Below are 15,174 nucleotides of genomic sequence, written 5' to 3' on the forward strand. Positions count from 1 at the left end.
AATATTAATGTTTTTCTTCACAAACTTTTATTGTCTCCTCCGCAAATATCGTAAAATTGTTTACGTTGCATGGTTAAGTTTTCCTTAAATCTCCTACGTTGTGGTTCGTGAATTTTTCTGTTCAGCCTTAAAGAAAAAAAATATTTGTGTTGTTACATCGATTGACGAACAAGACTTTTGTTTATTGAATGATTAAAATTAAAAAAATTAAAAAAAGAAACTTTCGACAACGTATATCAATTTCGATGAGTGCAAAGTAAAGACTATGAAAAATTGAAAGCATGTGCAATTGTCGTTAAAAATTTTTTCAGCTCATCAAGAGAAGTCTCGATATGAAATCTGAATTCTTCTCTCGGTGAATATTATTCAAACAGAAGGATTACTTGATAATCCGTTTATGTACCGTAGTCAACATAATTGTGATTTTCCTTTATCTTAACAAAAAACCATAAGTACATTAATACCATACCGAGTAGTTTAATTTTTGAATGAACGAAAGTCTACACCTGTGGTACCAATAAAACAACCTCGATCCATACAATTCGTGTAATTAACATCACATCTCTCCACTCCCCTGTAGTCGATCGGCGGTAGTTCGTGGACGTGTGGTCACTTCATTGGGCATGGGCCTGATGGGTGTGCGCGTAAGTACGAGTACACTGCAAGAGGGATTCACTCTGACTCGCGACGACGGCTGGTTCGATTTGCTGGTGAATGGCGGCGGCGCCGTCACCCTTCAGTTTGGCAGGTCGCCATTCAAACCCCAGAGTCACATTGTTTTCGTGCCCTGGAACGAGGTACTTAATCCGTTTGATCAATTGTGCGAAAGAAAATCTTCTCGAGAGTATTAACTAACGAAATGAAATTGTTCACGTAGGTTGTGATAATAAACAAAATTGTGATGAGTACGGCCGACGAAAAGCCACCAGCGCACGTAATTCACGCTTGTGGCGCTCACGACTATGACTTGATGAAGCCCGTAGTGTTGGCTACTTGGAAACACGGATTCCAAGGTGCTTGTCCCGACAAGAGCGCCATCCTAGCCGAGTCGCAGGTTGTTCAAGAGAGCCTCCAGATCCCTGGCACTGGTTTGAACCTCGTGTATCACAGTTCTCGAGCAGCTGGCTACTTGTCGACTATCCAGCTTCAACTCACACCCGAGAATATTCCCTCAACGCTACAACTCATTCATCTGAGGATCACCATCGAGGGCATACTCTTCGAAAAGACCTTCGAAGCTGACCCAATCATCAAGTTCACCTACGCCTGGAACCGACTCAACGTATACAGGCAACGCGTGTACGGAGTGACTACGGCAATGGTGAAAGTCGGCTACGAGTATAGCGACTGCAAAGACATCATTTGGGACGTACAGACCACGAAGCTCAGTGGCCATGATATGTCCATCTCCGAAGTAGGCGGGTGGAATCTGGACATCCACCATCGCTACAATTTCCACGAAGGCATTTTGCAAAAGGGTGACGGCTCTAACATTTATCTCAAGCACAAGCCTCGCGTCATCCTCACTACTATGGGCGATGGGCATCAGAGACCACTCGACTGCTTCGACTGCGATGGCCAGGCATCGAAGCAAAGGCTGCTCGCTCCTGTCGCTCTAGCTACTGCACCCGACGGCTCGATCTTCGTTGGCGACTTCAATCTTGTCAGGAAGATTCTGGTAGACGGTACCGTCAGAACTATCGTGCGACTAAAGTGAGTATTCTTTGGCATAACTTCGCGATTTCTCCGATAGTGCGTTTATTTCATTATTTAAATTATTTATTAATTTTCTTACAGTGCCACTCGAGTCTCCTACCGATACCACATAGCTCTGAGCCCTCTGGATGGCTCGCTCTACATTAGCGACCCCGAGTCTCACCAGATCATCCGTGTGCGCAACACTACTGACTACTCGGATCCCGAACACAATTGGGAAACGGTAGTTGGTTCTGGTGAGCGTTGCTTGCCTGGTGATGAAGCTCATTGTGGCGATGGTGCTCTTGCTCGTGATGCCAAACTCGCATATCCCAAGGGTGTTGCGATCTCGGCCGATAACGTACTGTATTTTGCCGACGGAACTAACATCCGCATGGTGGACAGGGATGGTATCATTACGACCATCATTGGCAATCATATGCACAAGAGCCACTGGAAACCAATCCCGTGCGAGGGTACCCTGAACGTCGAGGAAGTGCATCTGCGTTGGCCAACTGAATTGGGTAAGTACATTGATGAATTCTAGTCTTTTCGGTGAGGAATTGGGTTGCAATATAACTAACGATATTTGGTTTTACAGCCATCAATCCACTGGACAACTCTCTGCACATAATCGACGATCACATGGTGCTGCAACTGGCTCCCGACGGTAGAGTGAAAGTAATCGCTGGTCGTCCGCTGCACTGTGCTTCACCCTCGACCACCTTCGATACAGAGCTTGCCACGCACGCGACTCTCGTCATGCCACAAAGTATTGCTTTTGGACCGTCGGGTGATCTCTACATCGCTGAGAGCGACTCTCAGAGGATTAACCGCGTGCGCGTCATCGGCACCGATGGCAAGATCTCCGCATACGCTGGCGCTGAATCCAAGTGCAACTGCCTCGAGAGGGGCTGCGACTGTTTCGAAGCCGATCACTATCTTGCCTCAACGTCCAAATTCAACACTATTTCGGCAGTGGCTGTTAGTCCCGACAGTATCGTGCACATTGGTGACCAGGCCAACTACAGGATTCGGTCGGTGATGGCTAGCATCCCCGACGCCAGCGGAACTCGCGAGTACGAAATCTATTCACCCGATACTCAAGAGATCTACGTGTTCAACCGGTTCGGTCAGCACGTCGCCACAAAGAACATCCTTACTGGCGAGACTATCTACTCGTTCACCTACAACGTCAACACCAGTAACGGCAAATTGAGCACTGTCACCGATGCCGCGGGCAACAAGGTATTCTTGTTGAGAGACTACAGCGCGCAAGTGAACTCAATTGAGAATACCAAAGGCCAGAAATGCAGGCTTCGCATGTCGCGTATGAAGCTGCTCCACGAGCTCAGCACGCCTGACAATTACAACGTCACCTTCGAGTATCACGAGCCAACTGGTCTGCTCAAGACCAAGCTCGACTCTACAGGCAGAAGTTTCGTTTACAACTACGACGAGTTCGGCAGACTTACCAGCGCTGTTACTCCTACTGGTAAGGTCATTAGCCTCACCTTTGACCTCAGCTTGAAGGGAGCAACCGTGAAAGTTGGCCAGAATAGCAGGAAGCCCGTATCGATGCTCATCAAGGGATCGTCAGTTACCACGGAGGTTGGAGAGGCTGAATCGAGAACTACCGTTCTGCCCGATGGCAGTGTAGGAAGGCAAACTCCTTGGTCGCACACCGTTAGCACAGACACGATGCCTTACTCCATCTTGGCTGAAATCGAACCTCTTCTTGGCGAAAGCTACCCAGTTCCAGCCAAGCAACGCACCGAGATCGCTGGTGACCTGGCTAACCGCTTCGAGTGGCGCTACTTTTTGAAAAAGGTGCAAACTAACAAGAACAGAGGTGCCGCAGCCACGAAAGCTATTGCTCAAGTCGGCAGGAAGCTTCGAGTCAATGGCAACGTGCTGCTCTCGCTCGAATACGACCACGAATCCAACACTGTGGCTGTATTCAAGGACGATCACGTCGAACTACTGAACGTGACCTACGACAAGACCGCCAGACCCATCAAGTGGGGACCTCGCGATGGTATCTTCGTTGGTGTGGATCTTGAATACGACAGGTTTAGCAGATTGGTCAGCTGGACGTGGGGTGATATCAGCGAGACCTACAATTTCGATCAAGCTGGTCGCCTTTACGAGATCAAATACAGCGATGGCACCTCAATGGTCTACGCCTTTAAAGACATGTTTAGCAGCTTGCCTCTAAAGGTCACGACTCCTCGTGGTAGTGACTATCTGCTGCAGTACGACGAGGCTGGTGCATTGCAGTCTTTGACTACACCTAGAGGTCACATTCACGCGTTCTCTTTGCAAACTTCGCTTGGTTTCTATAAGTACCAGTACTACTCTCCGATGAACCGTCACCCATACGAGATCCTCTATAACGACGACGGTCAAATTCTGGCTAAGGTCTATCCTCACCAGAGTGGCAAGGTTGCCTACGTTTACGATCACACAGGCAAGTTGGAGACTGTACTCGCTGGTCAATTATGGACGCATTACACTTACCAGGAGACGACGTCCCTCGTACGCAGCATTGACATCAACGAGCCCAACTTTGAAATGCGTGTCGAGTATAAGTATCACGCAGGTATCGTCAAGGATGAAAAGATTAAATACGGCAGCAAGCAAGGACTGGATGACGCTCATTTCCGCTACCAGTACGATGGCAATGCGCGCATTTCCGGCATTGACTCTGACATCAATAGCAAACAACTACAACCACTCCGCCTTAAATATGATCAGAATCTTGGAGTTCTAGAGGCTGTCAACGATTTGAGGATCTACAGAAATTTGTTCAATCGGTCTGTTATGCAAGACTCCAGCAAGCAATACTTCACTGTTACCGATTACGATGAGCACGGCAGAGTCAAGACTATCGTTATGAATATCAGGTCACTCGATGTCTTCAGAATGGAGTTGGAATATGATAACAGAAATAGAATTAAGATGCGCAAGCTCATGATTGGTAAGCATTCGTTTTATTTTCTTTTATCAGTTTTTTTCGACTATTCTGGAGAGTTGTTTAATACAAATATTTGTATGTTCGACAGGCAAAGATTCAATTGAAAAGAAAGATTGGACACGTATGGACAAAATCACGTACAACGCCGACGGCCATGTGCTCGAGGTAGCCGACACTGACATCTCTTGGCAGTACGCTTACGATGAGAACGGAAACGTTATTGGTGTAACCGAACGCAGCGAAAAAATTAGTCTGGGCTATGATAGTGGTGACAGAGTGGTGCAGTACGGTGACGTTGAATTCAACTCGTACGACCAACGTGGTTTTGTTGTTATCCGAGGCGAGCACAAGTACCGTTACAACTCTCGCGGTCAACTCATCCACGCCGCTGAGCACAAACAATTCCAGATCTGGTACTATTACGACGACAGGGGTAGACTCATCGCGTGGAATGATGATCGTGACAACGTCACTCAGTTCTTTTACGCCAACCCAAAAACACCAGATCTCATTACGCATCTACACTTCCCCAAGACTCAGAAAACCTTCAGGTTCCTGTACGACTCGAGAGACTTCCTCATGGCCGTGGAAACATCCGAGCAGAGGTTCTACGTTGCCACCGACCAGAATGGCTCTCCATTAGCGCTGTTCGATACAAACGGAAACCTGTACAAGGAAATGAGAAGAACGCCTTTCGGCAAAATCATCAAAGACACCAATCCTGACTTTTACTTACCCATCGATTTCCACGGTGGATTGTTCGATCCCAACACCAAACTCATCTACTTGAACAAGAGGCTGTACGATCCGACCGTTGGTCAATGGATGACACCAGCTTGGGAGGAGATGGCCAACGAGTTGACCACGCCTACGGACATCTTCATCTACAGGTTCCGCAATAATGACCCCATCAATCTCAAGCAAAATGTCGAGTACATGACCGATCTGCCCTCATGGCTGAAACTTTACGGCTACGACATCAGCGCGATGCTTGGCTCTGAGTACACCAAAGACATGGTCTACCAACCATCCGCAACTATCACCTCGCCTCAGCTTACGCCTGACTTTGGTGTGATGAGTGGCCTGCAATGCATCGTCAACCGGGTGCACGAAAAGTTTTCCGACCTCGGCTTTATGCCTAAACCTCTCCTCAAGCTCGAGCCAAAAACGAGGAACTTGCTGCCGAGGGTAGCGCACAGAAGGGCAGTATTCGGCGAAGGCATCCTAGTCAGCAGAATCGGTGGTCGGGCGCTCGTGAGCGTGGTAGACGGCGTGAACAGCGTGGTGCAGGACGTGATAACGTCTGTGATAAACAACTCGTACTTCCTACCGCTGCATTTCAGCGTGCACGACCAGGACGTGTTCTATTTCGTGAAAGACAACGTGCTCAAGATCCGCGACGACATGGAGGAGCTGAAGCGGCTCGGGAGCATGTTCAACGTGTCCACCCACGAGACCACCGAACACGGCAGCAGTACTTGTAAAGAGCTCAGACTGCACAGTGCCGATGCGGCTGTGGTGATTAGGTACGGCGCGGATCCCGACCAGGAGAGGCACCGGATCCTCAAGCACGCCCACAAGCGGGCGGTCGAGCGGGCTTGGGAGATCGAGAAACAGCTGGTAGCGACCGGCTTCCAGGGCAGGGGCGACTGGACCAAAGAAGAGAAGGACGAGCTGATTAGTCGCGGCATCGTCGAGGGCTACGAGGGTGTGGACATTCACAGCGTGCACCGCTATCCTCAGCTGGCCGACGATCCCGGTAACGTGATGTTCAATAGGGACACGAAGCGCAAACGCCGCAAGAGCGGCAGCAACAGACGGGGAAGGGCCTTCAGGCACGACTCGTGACAAGAGGAGGATTACGAGGAGTTTTAAGGCTAAAATGAAAGCGGTTAGTCTTGTAGAGGTTCGAAGGGCTGAACGATTTCATCCTCGCGTAGAGCGCTTGCGCAATGTGTAACGTTCTCTTTCCAGTTACGGTGCCATTTAAATTTCTGCTTCGTCCAGGAAGACAGAGATTACGACCGAAAGAGATCGTTCGTTGGTCGCGATTCGCGCGAGGTGTCCAAGCTAGTCGATGGGTGGATTAAAGTGTGTGGCTGTTGACAAAGTTAGTGTTTTAAAGCGTATGCCGATTGCCACTTTCGAACTGTTTCTTGATTTTATGCTTTTGTCGTTACTTTTTCATTTGTTATCGTCGTCAGCATAGAGACCCAGAGTAAGAGATTCACAAGCGAATCACTTTGAACTACTGATTTTGGGACTCGATGCTGGACAAGCGAGAGGCGTACAGTGGCCTAATATCTTTTGCTCGTTTACGAAATAATAACAGGGTCTTAGACACACAAATAAATCGCGTTACCGACGAAAGAAATATCGAGAGAGTGATTTGTCCAATTGGACGAGGAAAACGTCAGATTTTTCTCTGAACAAAAATAAAATGAAAAAGAGCGGTGCGAAATGCACAGAGTCAAAAACAGATATTTTTAATAGAAAGTGGCGCGCGATCGATTACAAGCGATGCGGATTCACGTGGGGATTGACGTAAGTTATAAACTTATTTAATTTAGGAAAAACAAAACGTGTTATAAGACGACTGTAAATACGACTAATCAATTAATATTATACATGTAGATATTTACTGTATGAAAAATAATTTATAAACATTCGAGTGAAACTGTCGATCGACGCTTTTTTTATATGTAAAACACCGACACACTCTCATACAGACACGCAATACACAGTACACATGGATACTCGAAGTTGCATCGATTTCTCTTCTCCTTTTTCATCGCATCTCTTCTTATCTCCTCTACTCGAATCTTTTGTTACTGAAGAAAAATGAGGGAGACATCGATGCGACCGCTCTTGTCTATTAATAGAACAGATATGCATTTACCGCGTAGGTATTCAATAACACTGTGAAAACGCAAGGAAAATTCGATAAACATGGAAATGAGAAAGAGTAGTTTGTAAATAATAAACTCAATGTAATAAACGATAATGAAACGTCAAGAAAGTCATTCAAAACAATTTGACGGCTACTTAAAAAAGATAAATAAATAAATAATGGGGAAACGAAAAGCTATTAGAGTCGATAAAATCGAGAATGAACTGAATGTTAGGAAGCAGATATTTAATTGAGAGAGAAACAATGTCCAAAGGGAAATTAATAAACTTACTAATTAAGTGAAAAAAACGCGTAATTATATAATAGTAATAATAATGATATAAAGCGTATTATTATTATAAACCTATGGTCGTGTAAAATACCCCTGCCTATCTTTGTACTAATACGAAACGAAAGAACCCGAAAACTACGAGAATTATTTTTTGAATCGTTGATAAACGTCCTCGTGCGTCTGTGTGCGCGGACTCGTTTCACGCGAAACGGTGATGCTCCTATACACTCTTGAACAATTGAATTCGATGTGAATAATTTAATATTCAATATTTATTCAACATCGCTCCAATATTTTCAAGCATTTTTGTAGAAAATTCGTGTACTTTTTAAACATAGCCCACAAATTCAGAACTCCTCTACTGCTATTTAAGTATTTTTAACAAACGGAGCCACATTGCATTCGATATTAACGAGTCCCTAATCCTCACTAGAATTTTCCAAAGCCCCAAAAAAAAACATGTAATCTTATATCGCGCATCGAAAGAGGCGAGTTTAAGAAAAAATAAATAAATAAAATCAAGTAAGAAATGGAAAAGTCGATGTTTATAGTGAGTATAGAATTTTAGAATTGGCGCAGGTGTGCAAACACGGCGTAACCAAAAAAAACCCATAGAAAGTGAAAGAATAAGTAATCAATTAAAATAATCGAGCCAACGTGCGAGCCACGTCGCTCCACCACGTTGTGTTCCTCGTAGGTGTACAATGAGCTAATGATACATAATCATAACTGCAACGTACGTTTTAAACAAAATATTTACATTGTAAACGGAAGATGAGAGAGATCGGTTTGGAGAGAATAACGAGTTTTTGGTAGCGCGCAAAATCTTTATTACAAAATAAAAAACACAAACATGAAGCATTATAACTGCTGTACATATCTTTAAATACGCGTGTATAGCTGTTGTGTAATTCTCGTAAGCGAAATTTTATCCTCGTAATTTTCGCTGCTCTTTGACATTTTTTGTTACTACACATTCCATTTTTTTTCGATGGATCGAATAAGATTTTTTGTACATTATTTTCTGTACATAGTCGTTTAGTTACGTATACACATTTAAATTGATCAATTATTTTTAAAATTTTAACGACTAATCGTTTGCCAAAAAGAAATTTTTTTGTTCTATTTTGTATTACCCCTAAAATTTGCACTCTTTATTTGTTGGGCAAACGAACATTCAATCAATTATATTCTACTTTTCTCTATAGTGCACTTCTATCGTGATAAAATGTCCTCGAATACTGTAGAAATTTACTGCCCTAAATTAATAAAAAAGTATAAAAATCCGTGCAATTCATTAGCCGGAAACGTGAGCGTCTATTATAAACCTCGCGTACAAATAAGGGAGAGAGAAAAAGAAATCGTAAATTAAGCATTAAAAAATGCAGGTGAAATTAGTCTTATACTCGAAGAAAAAAGACGTATATTTAAAATATGCTTCTTGCTAAATACATTGTTTAGTCTAATGGACTTATTGGTATATATCAACAGCTTAAACATCGTTTCTAGTACAAATAAAAATTTTTCTTTATTTTTCTATACAAATCAAAATCGAATGTTGCATTGATTTTTATTTATTTGATTACTTTACTGAGGTTTCAAAGCTTTATTTCGGTATGAGTTTTTTAAGCAGCCTTGTTCTTTTGGCATCTTAAATAAGTGATGTTTGAAGCGTACTGATTCGAATTTTCCTTGATTTCGCGCAGTTCGAAGCAACATTTCAATTTTTCCTTTTCGTTGTGTCAAGGAAGGATTGATAAGTTGTAGCTGTGTAACGCGACTACAAAAAGCAATACTTTGTAACTATCATATTATTAGTATTCAGAAACTACGAGCAAAATAAATAATAAATAGCGAGTACGAAATCGAAAACTGTGTGCTTGTGTATCGAGAGATCATTTGTATGAAAGAAAGCAAAAGAATATGGAAAAATTTATATATATAATGTAAGTTGTGTTCAGCAGAGAAACTCGTAGTGGAATCATTTGAACGGCATCGAGATGATCGAGGGCGTCGACTCTTGTAAATAATTGAATGTATAATTGAATATTAATTTTATTTTGTTGAAGAGTGCGATGACGTTGCCGGCCAATCGGATAAATGTACTTTACACACGAACGAGTGTGCAAGGTGATAATAAACAAAACTATCTCTGCTTTTTGTAAGTCACTCATTCGTGGGATGAATGATCGATCAATCTGCTGCGAAGTTTTTTATACTTGATATGTAGATTCGTAAAAGTAAACAAAAAAAATATTTAATTTATAACAAAAACTCAAAAACTCGATTCTCCCTTCGTAGCGTTTTCTTTTCTCGACTAGCTCGAGTGATTATTGATTTACTAGAAATCACAATGATATCGTCATGAAGTAAAAAATCAACTGTGGGATTTGTAAATATTAATTATAGTGGTATTGTTAGGGATTTGTAAATAGTGAGGAAAAATAAGATTCCACAGTGTTCCACGCGACGAAATACACAGTAAAGAAACACACAAGAAACACGTGTAAACACACGGCAGGTTTATTTTAATGACTATACGTCGGTATAAATATGAATATATGAATATATATACATATATATTACCATGTAATATTTAACAAGTAAGGTATACATATATTCTATACTCTTACACGCTAAGTAATCAATAAATATATCTATAAAAATTCCCTGTGTTTGTGTATGTCTACCCTTATACCTATCCTTGCTCAGCCTACTTTTCGCTGATTAACGTTTGATAAAAAAATATATTGTACATTCTATACATAGAAAACTATTCTAACAACTGTGACGCTTCATCAATATTAATCACAGATTCATTGAACTTGACGATCGTTTTATTAACGATACATTAAAATTCACGAGATTCACTTTATACACGTTGTAATATATTAGAGCTATGAAGAATGTAACATACTAGATTTATTGAAATGTTAATACATGGTAATGTAAAGAAAATACTTTATTATAAAACTAAAAATTTCTATGTAAATGCCCGTAAGCGAAAAAAAGGTTTATCCCGTCATATCGTGAACTGTCTTATTAAACATCCATGCATCCCCCCGCTGCATGTTTATGGAGCCCTTTCCAAATTTAAGAGACTATTATTTTCAAAAGAAAAACAAACGTAGATCAATACATGAATTGTTCCAATTGTTCGATGATAGAGAAAGGAAGAAGAAAAGAAAATGTTCCAGTTCTTCGTAGGATTATTCACGGATAAATTTCAAAACTTTCTGTCAACCATGAAGTTTAAGGGTGTGGAGGTGATTGTGCACCTGTGATGAAAGTTGTTTTTTCTATGACAAATAAAGAATAAATTGAGAAACTATGATCTTTGTACTAATTAATTAAATGCTAGTTGATAAAAATAACGCCAACTTTAGTACGTTCCATCTGTCTCAATTATAATTTTTAATACTTTTTATGTTGATTAAGAGTTATTTACAAATACTAAACTTTTTTCAGATCTCGGTAGAAATTCCCCGTTTGTAAATATTTTATCTTTGTACCAAATCGTCGTCAATAATTTTTGTTATCACAGCCTTTACAGTGCTAGTATGTAGATTGTTTTTCGCAGATGACATCTCAATTCTGTAACAGTATTAAAAAAATTTTACATATTTTAGTATCAGTAAAATTTTCTAGAAAACTTTGTTTTTATTTATTTAAAAAAGGATTACAAATAATACTTATTAGCCTGCATTACTAAAGAACTTTTACTCAATTATTAGTCCTGATAGTAGTTAATATAGAAAATAAGTAAATGAAAAAATTCTATTTTCAAACTTCATAGGTATTTTTACAATCTAGTAGTAAGTAAAATGGAATTAATGTAATCGTGAAGGATTCAGAAATATCCAAGACGCATAGAGTTTCAATGGTTTTTACATAAACGAAACTTTTATTTATTTTACAATCTTTCATTTTCACAAATAGTTTCGTGGTTCGAGATATTAACAGATCAGTGTCCAATAAGACGGTCGGAGTGTACTAACAATGTGCTGTCATTCAGTACTATTTACAAAAAAAACATTTAATTGTATAATTAGCGATTCCGAATTATCAAAAGACATATTTTACAATTACGATGTTTTTTCTTTTTTCTCTTTTTATATATTTGTTTGTACACATGCACGCATATATAAATTACACTTGCATACGTGAAAAAGTTTATCTTAACTTAAACAATAAAAAGTGAAAAAGTATTTGACGATAATCATGAAACGTATGCATCTGTTTACAAATTTCACGTTTTGATAAAAAAAGGGATTTTCATGAGAAAAGTTGTATATTTCTTCCACAAGTTCGTTTCGTCAAAACGTCTATGACATTGTTATTTCATTTGAATTCCGTAAATTTGAGTTTTAAACTCTTTAATGAAGTTATAGCCAAATTGTAAACGAAAATTTTCCTACATATAAAACTTGCAACAATTCAAAGATTGTCCCGAGTTTTTGATGCACATTTGATTGAAGGTATTTTTAATAATTTCATCATCACTTTGGTCAACTGTAAAATTAAGCAATGAGTCATCTTTTATATTCCCATTATAATCTTTTATATTTGTCATTCATAACTTAATTATTAATAAACCGATGATTAAATGTGATGAAAATTAGTTATAATAGATACAAAAACGATTAAAATAGCTTTTAAACTAATGAACCGGTAAATGAGATTGTCATTGAGTGCACATTAGTATTCTAATAATATTGTAAACAAGTATACAAGTTTCAAAATCTGAAAAAGACTGGTATGATTTACTAAGAATTCTATCTTACCGACTATTGGCATCTTATGAGGTGTGAATATAAACTGGTACGAAAATTGTATTACCAACATTATCAGTTTTTAATTATAACATTTGACAAAGCAATTTTCACCGTAATGGCACTCCAAGACAAACACAATTTTACATAATGTCTTATCATATCATCAACCATAGTATTCTCAGTATAAACATGTCTAATTTTCATCTATGGGAATGTTATAAAAAAATCTACTTGATCCTAATAACAAAACTCAAACACATGATTCAATAAAAACAAGCTTCGCTGAAATGATTACAATATCACATAGGAAAAATGTTGTCACATAATATTTTAAGGAAACTTCTAAATTTTATATATAAACTTATATTAATGACAAGAATAGAAAATTGTATTCACTAACTGACAAGATATTGAAGTAAAATGGCTTCTAGTGCTCTTAAAACTTTAGTTTTTTCTACATTTAGTGATTGTATATTTATATTATTTTGAATGATGATTTTCATTGTAAAAGCTCTTTTCATGGCTTAATGTAAGTCAGTGCTGCTTTTACTTACTCAAGTCCCAGGCTCCAATTGATCCCCTGAACTAGGAACAAAATAACAGGTTGCCAAGCAACAAGCCACCTCAGCCAATCAAGAAGTTGTCCATAGAGGACATGTGGTTTTTCCCATCTAAAATGATATTTGGATCATTACATGTATAGCAATAAGTTTAATAGAAAAAAGCATTTATAAGATTGTATAATTATCATACGGGTTGCGGAACATTTTTTTTAAATCCACTTTTTCTTTGCAGTAAGGGCAAATTTGCTTTTTGCCAACAATGCACCAGCCTCTAATACAGAATTCATGGAAAACATGATTGCAACTAAGTTTGTATGTGTTTTCAAGAACACCCTCTTCATGTTCTGAAACTAATAATTGATTTCCACACACAGCACAAACGTTAGGATCCAATGATCTAGTTGGCATGCTTCCAGGGTTATAATACTGGAGAATTGAAATTTAAAATGTATTGAACTATAAATTTAATAAATAATTTCATAAATAATCAAATTCTTTTTTTGCCAACTTCAAAAAGGTTGAAGATACTTTATTCAATCTGATTATTTTAATGTCTATTTGCATATATTTCTGAAACAGTTCAAATGATTTCAATAGTGGTGGGTTGATTTGAAAGGTTATGTATCTGAAATGATCTAGTTCAATTAGCTTAATTGAATTATAATTTTGTGAATAATTGCTAAAACTGAATTTGAAGTTGGCTTTTTTTAAATTATTCTTCTTACCCCAATATGTGCTGCCATTTTATCTGCACATATTTCTGCAATATCCCTGCCCAAGACTCCAAAGTACAAACCATAAAATAAGAACAATAGCCCACAGTCCATCCAAATTTGAGGTTTAGCATCAAACACAAGATTCAAGCCAAAAAACGTAGCTAACATGATGAAATATCCTATTATACCCAAACAGTAACTAAGTTTGTAGATAAAGTAGAACCACTTATATACTAGCCTGTAATTTATATAATAATACATTAGTATTTTTGAAAATAATTATGAATATATCAATTAATACTAACCTAGGAGTTGTGCCAGCCATTGGTCTTTGTATAGTCTTTCTTACAATCAGTCCAGTAATACATGAGAAAACTAGCCATAAAAATATGAATCTCCACCACAGATTTCTAATGCACATTCCTAGTGGAATCACCCACATACCAAGTAGCGTTATAAGCTGCAGAAAATAAAAATTTATTTGTAAAGTAAAGTTTTTTCATAAAACTCATTAATAGGTAAATCGTACTTGATAAGATCTGTAGTGTTTCTGTTTCCAGGTAATAAGTATGATTTCACTAATAATAACTGTGACTATCAAAATAAGCATCATCTCCATGTGCATGGACTCGTGGCCCCGATGTTGTTCGTGCATTTTTATACGTTCAACCCTAAAAATATTAATTGGATAAATACTTCAGCTAAGTTTAATTATTATACATAAATAAAAGAAATTATGAGATCAATTACCTCCATCTTTCTTCAGGTGTTAAGTCAGCCTCACTCTGGAACAGGTAAAAAAAAACTGTGAATACTAATCAGACAAATCAGTTATACAAATATGACAATTGGGTATATCCAGTCACGTAGTGTATGATGATTACTTGACATAAAAATATTTTAAAAAATTGTCCTTCATTTTTTAAGGTTAATGTTACATGCATACAAACGAAAACTTTCAAAGAAATACTTTAAAAAGTTTGAAATCGTTGCTGTAGTAGCTGGCAGAAATATTTACCTTGTTCGGCATCACATGAATGTGTTCCATCATGATGTAGCCAACTCTTCAAATTTTTAGCCGAAAAAAAATCTTCACCTCACCACGATGACATCTCGATGCGACTGCAATCTGCAGTCGACACGACTTTCTGTATTCGTAAACTTATCGGAGAATTCACATTTTCGCGTCGACCCACATTTATTCGTCGACGTGTTACGGCATTTTATAGCTCCATCAATTCTCTGTCCAATGGAGCTTTTCTTTTA

The 15,174-nt window shown here is 39.0% G+C and overlaps 2 protein-coding genes across 15 annotated transcripts in view; one reads left to right on the top strand and one right to left on the bottom strand.

Moving 5' to 3' along the window:
* The window catches only part of LOC131671243 (teneurin-m), a 336,250-nt gene extending 329,730 nt beyond the window's left edge, over window positions 1-6,520 (top strand). For all 11 annotated transcript variants that reach the window (XM_058947513.1, XM_058947515.1, XM_058947514.1 and 8 more), the window contains 5 exons: window positions 581-797; window positions 878-1,713; window positions 1,798-2,219; window positions 2,297-4,675; window positions 4,761-6,520. In XM_058947513.1, the coding sequence (XP_058803496.1) occupies window positions 581-797; window positions 878-1,713; window positions 1,798-2,219; window positions 2,297-4,675; window positions 4,761-6,520 (5,614 nt within the window). The remainder of the gene's footprint in view (window positions 1-580; window positions 798-877; window positions 1,714-1,797; window positions 2,220-2,296; window positions 4,676-4,760) is intronic.
* A 4,515-nt stretch (window positions 6,521-11,035) lies between these two features.
* Window positions 11,036-15,135, bottom strand: LOC131671246 (E3 ubiquitin ligase Rnf121). Of its 4 annotated transcripts, XM_058947530.1 has the most exons (9): window positions 14,927-15,135; window positions 14,659-14,693; window positions 14,438-14,579; window positions 14,214-14,368; window positions 13,918-14,146; window positions 13,383-13,618; window positions 13,184-13,300; window positions 11,314-11,448; window positions 11,036-11,153 (listed from the first exon to the last, which is right to left on the bottom strand). In XM_058947530.1, the coding sequence occupies exons 1-8, from the start codon at window positions 14,957-14,959 to the stop codon at window positions 11,355-11,357; spliced, it is 1,041 nt and encodes a 346-aa protein (XP_058803513.1). In that variant the 5' UTR covers window positions 14,960-15,135; the 3' UTR covers window positions 11,036-11,153; window positions 11,314-11,354. The 4 variants fall into 4 exon arrangements, 3 of the variants coding, with proteins under 3 accessions (XP_058803513.1, XP_058803512.1, XP_058803514.1); XM_058947529.1 differs by lacking the exon at window positions 11,036-11,153 and having other exon boundaries at window positions 11,245-11,448; XR_009302523.1 differs by lacking the exons at window positions 11,036-11,153; window positions 11,314-11,448 and adding an exon at window positions 11,741-12,366 and having other exon boundaries at window positions 12,639-13,300.
* Between the last annotated feature and the right edge of the window lie 39 nt (window positions 15,136-15,174).

This window comes from Phymastichus coffea, unplaced genomic scaffold (genome assembly GCF_024137745.1).
Source record: "Phymastichus coffea isolate CEN01 unplaced genomic scaffold, Cenicafe_Pcof_1.1 PCOF00122, whole genome shotgun sequence".
Classification (NCBI taxonomy): Eukaryota; Metazoa; Arthropoda; class Insecta; order Hymenoptera; family Eulophidae; genus Phymastichus; species Phymastichus coffea.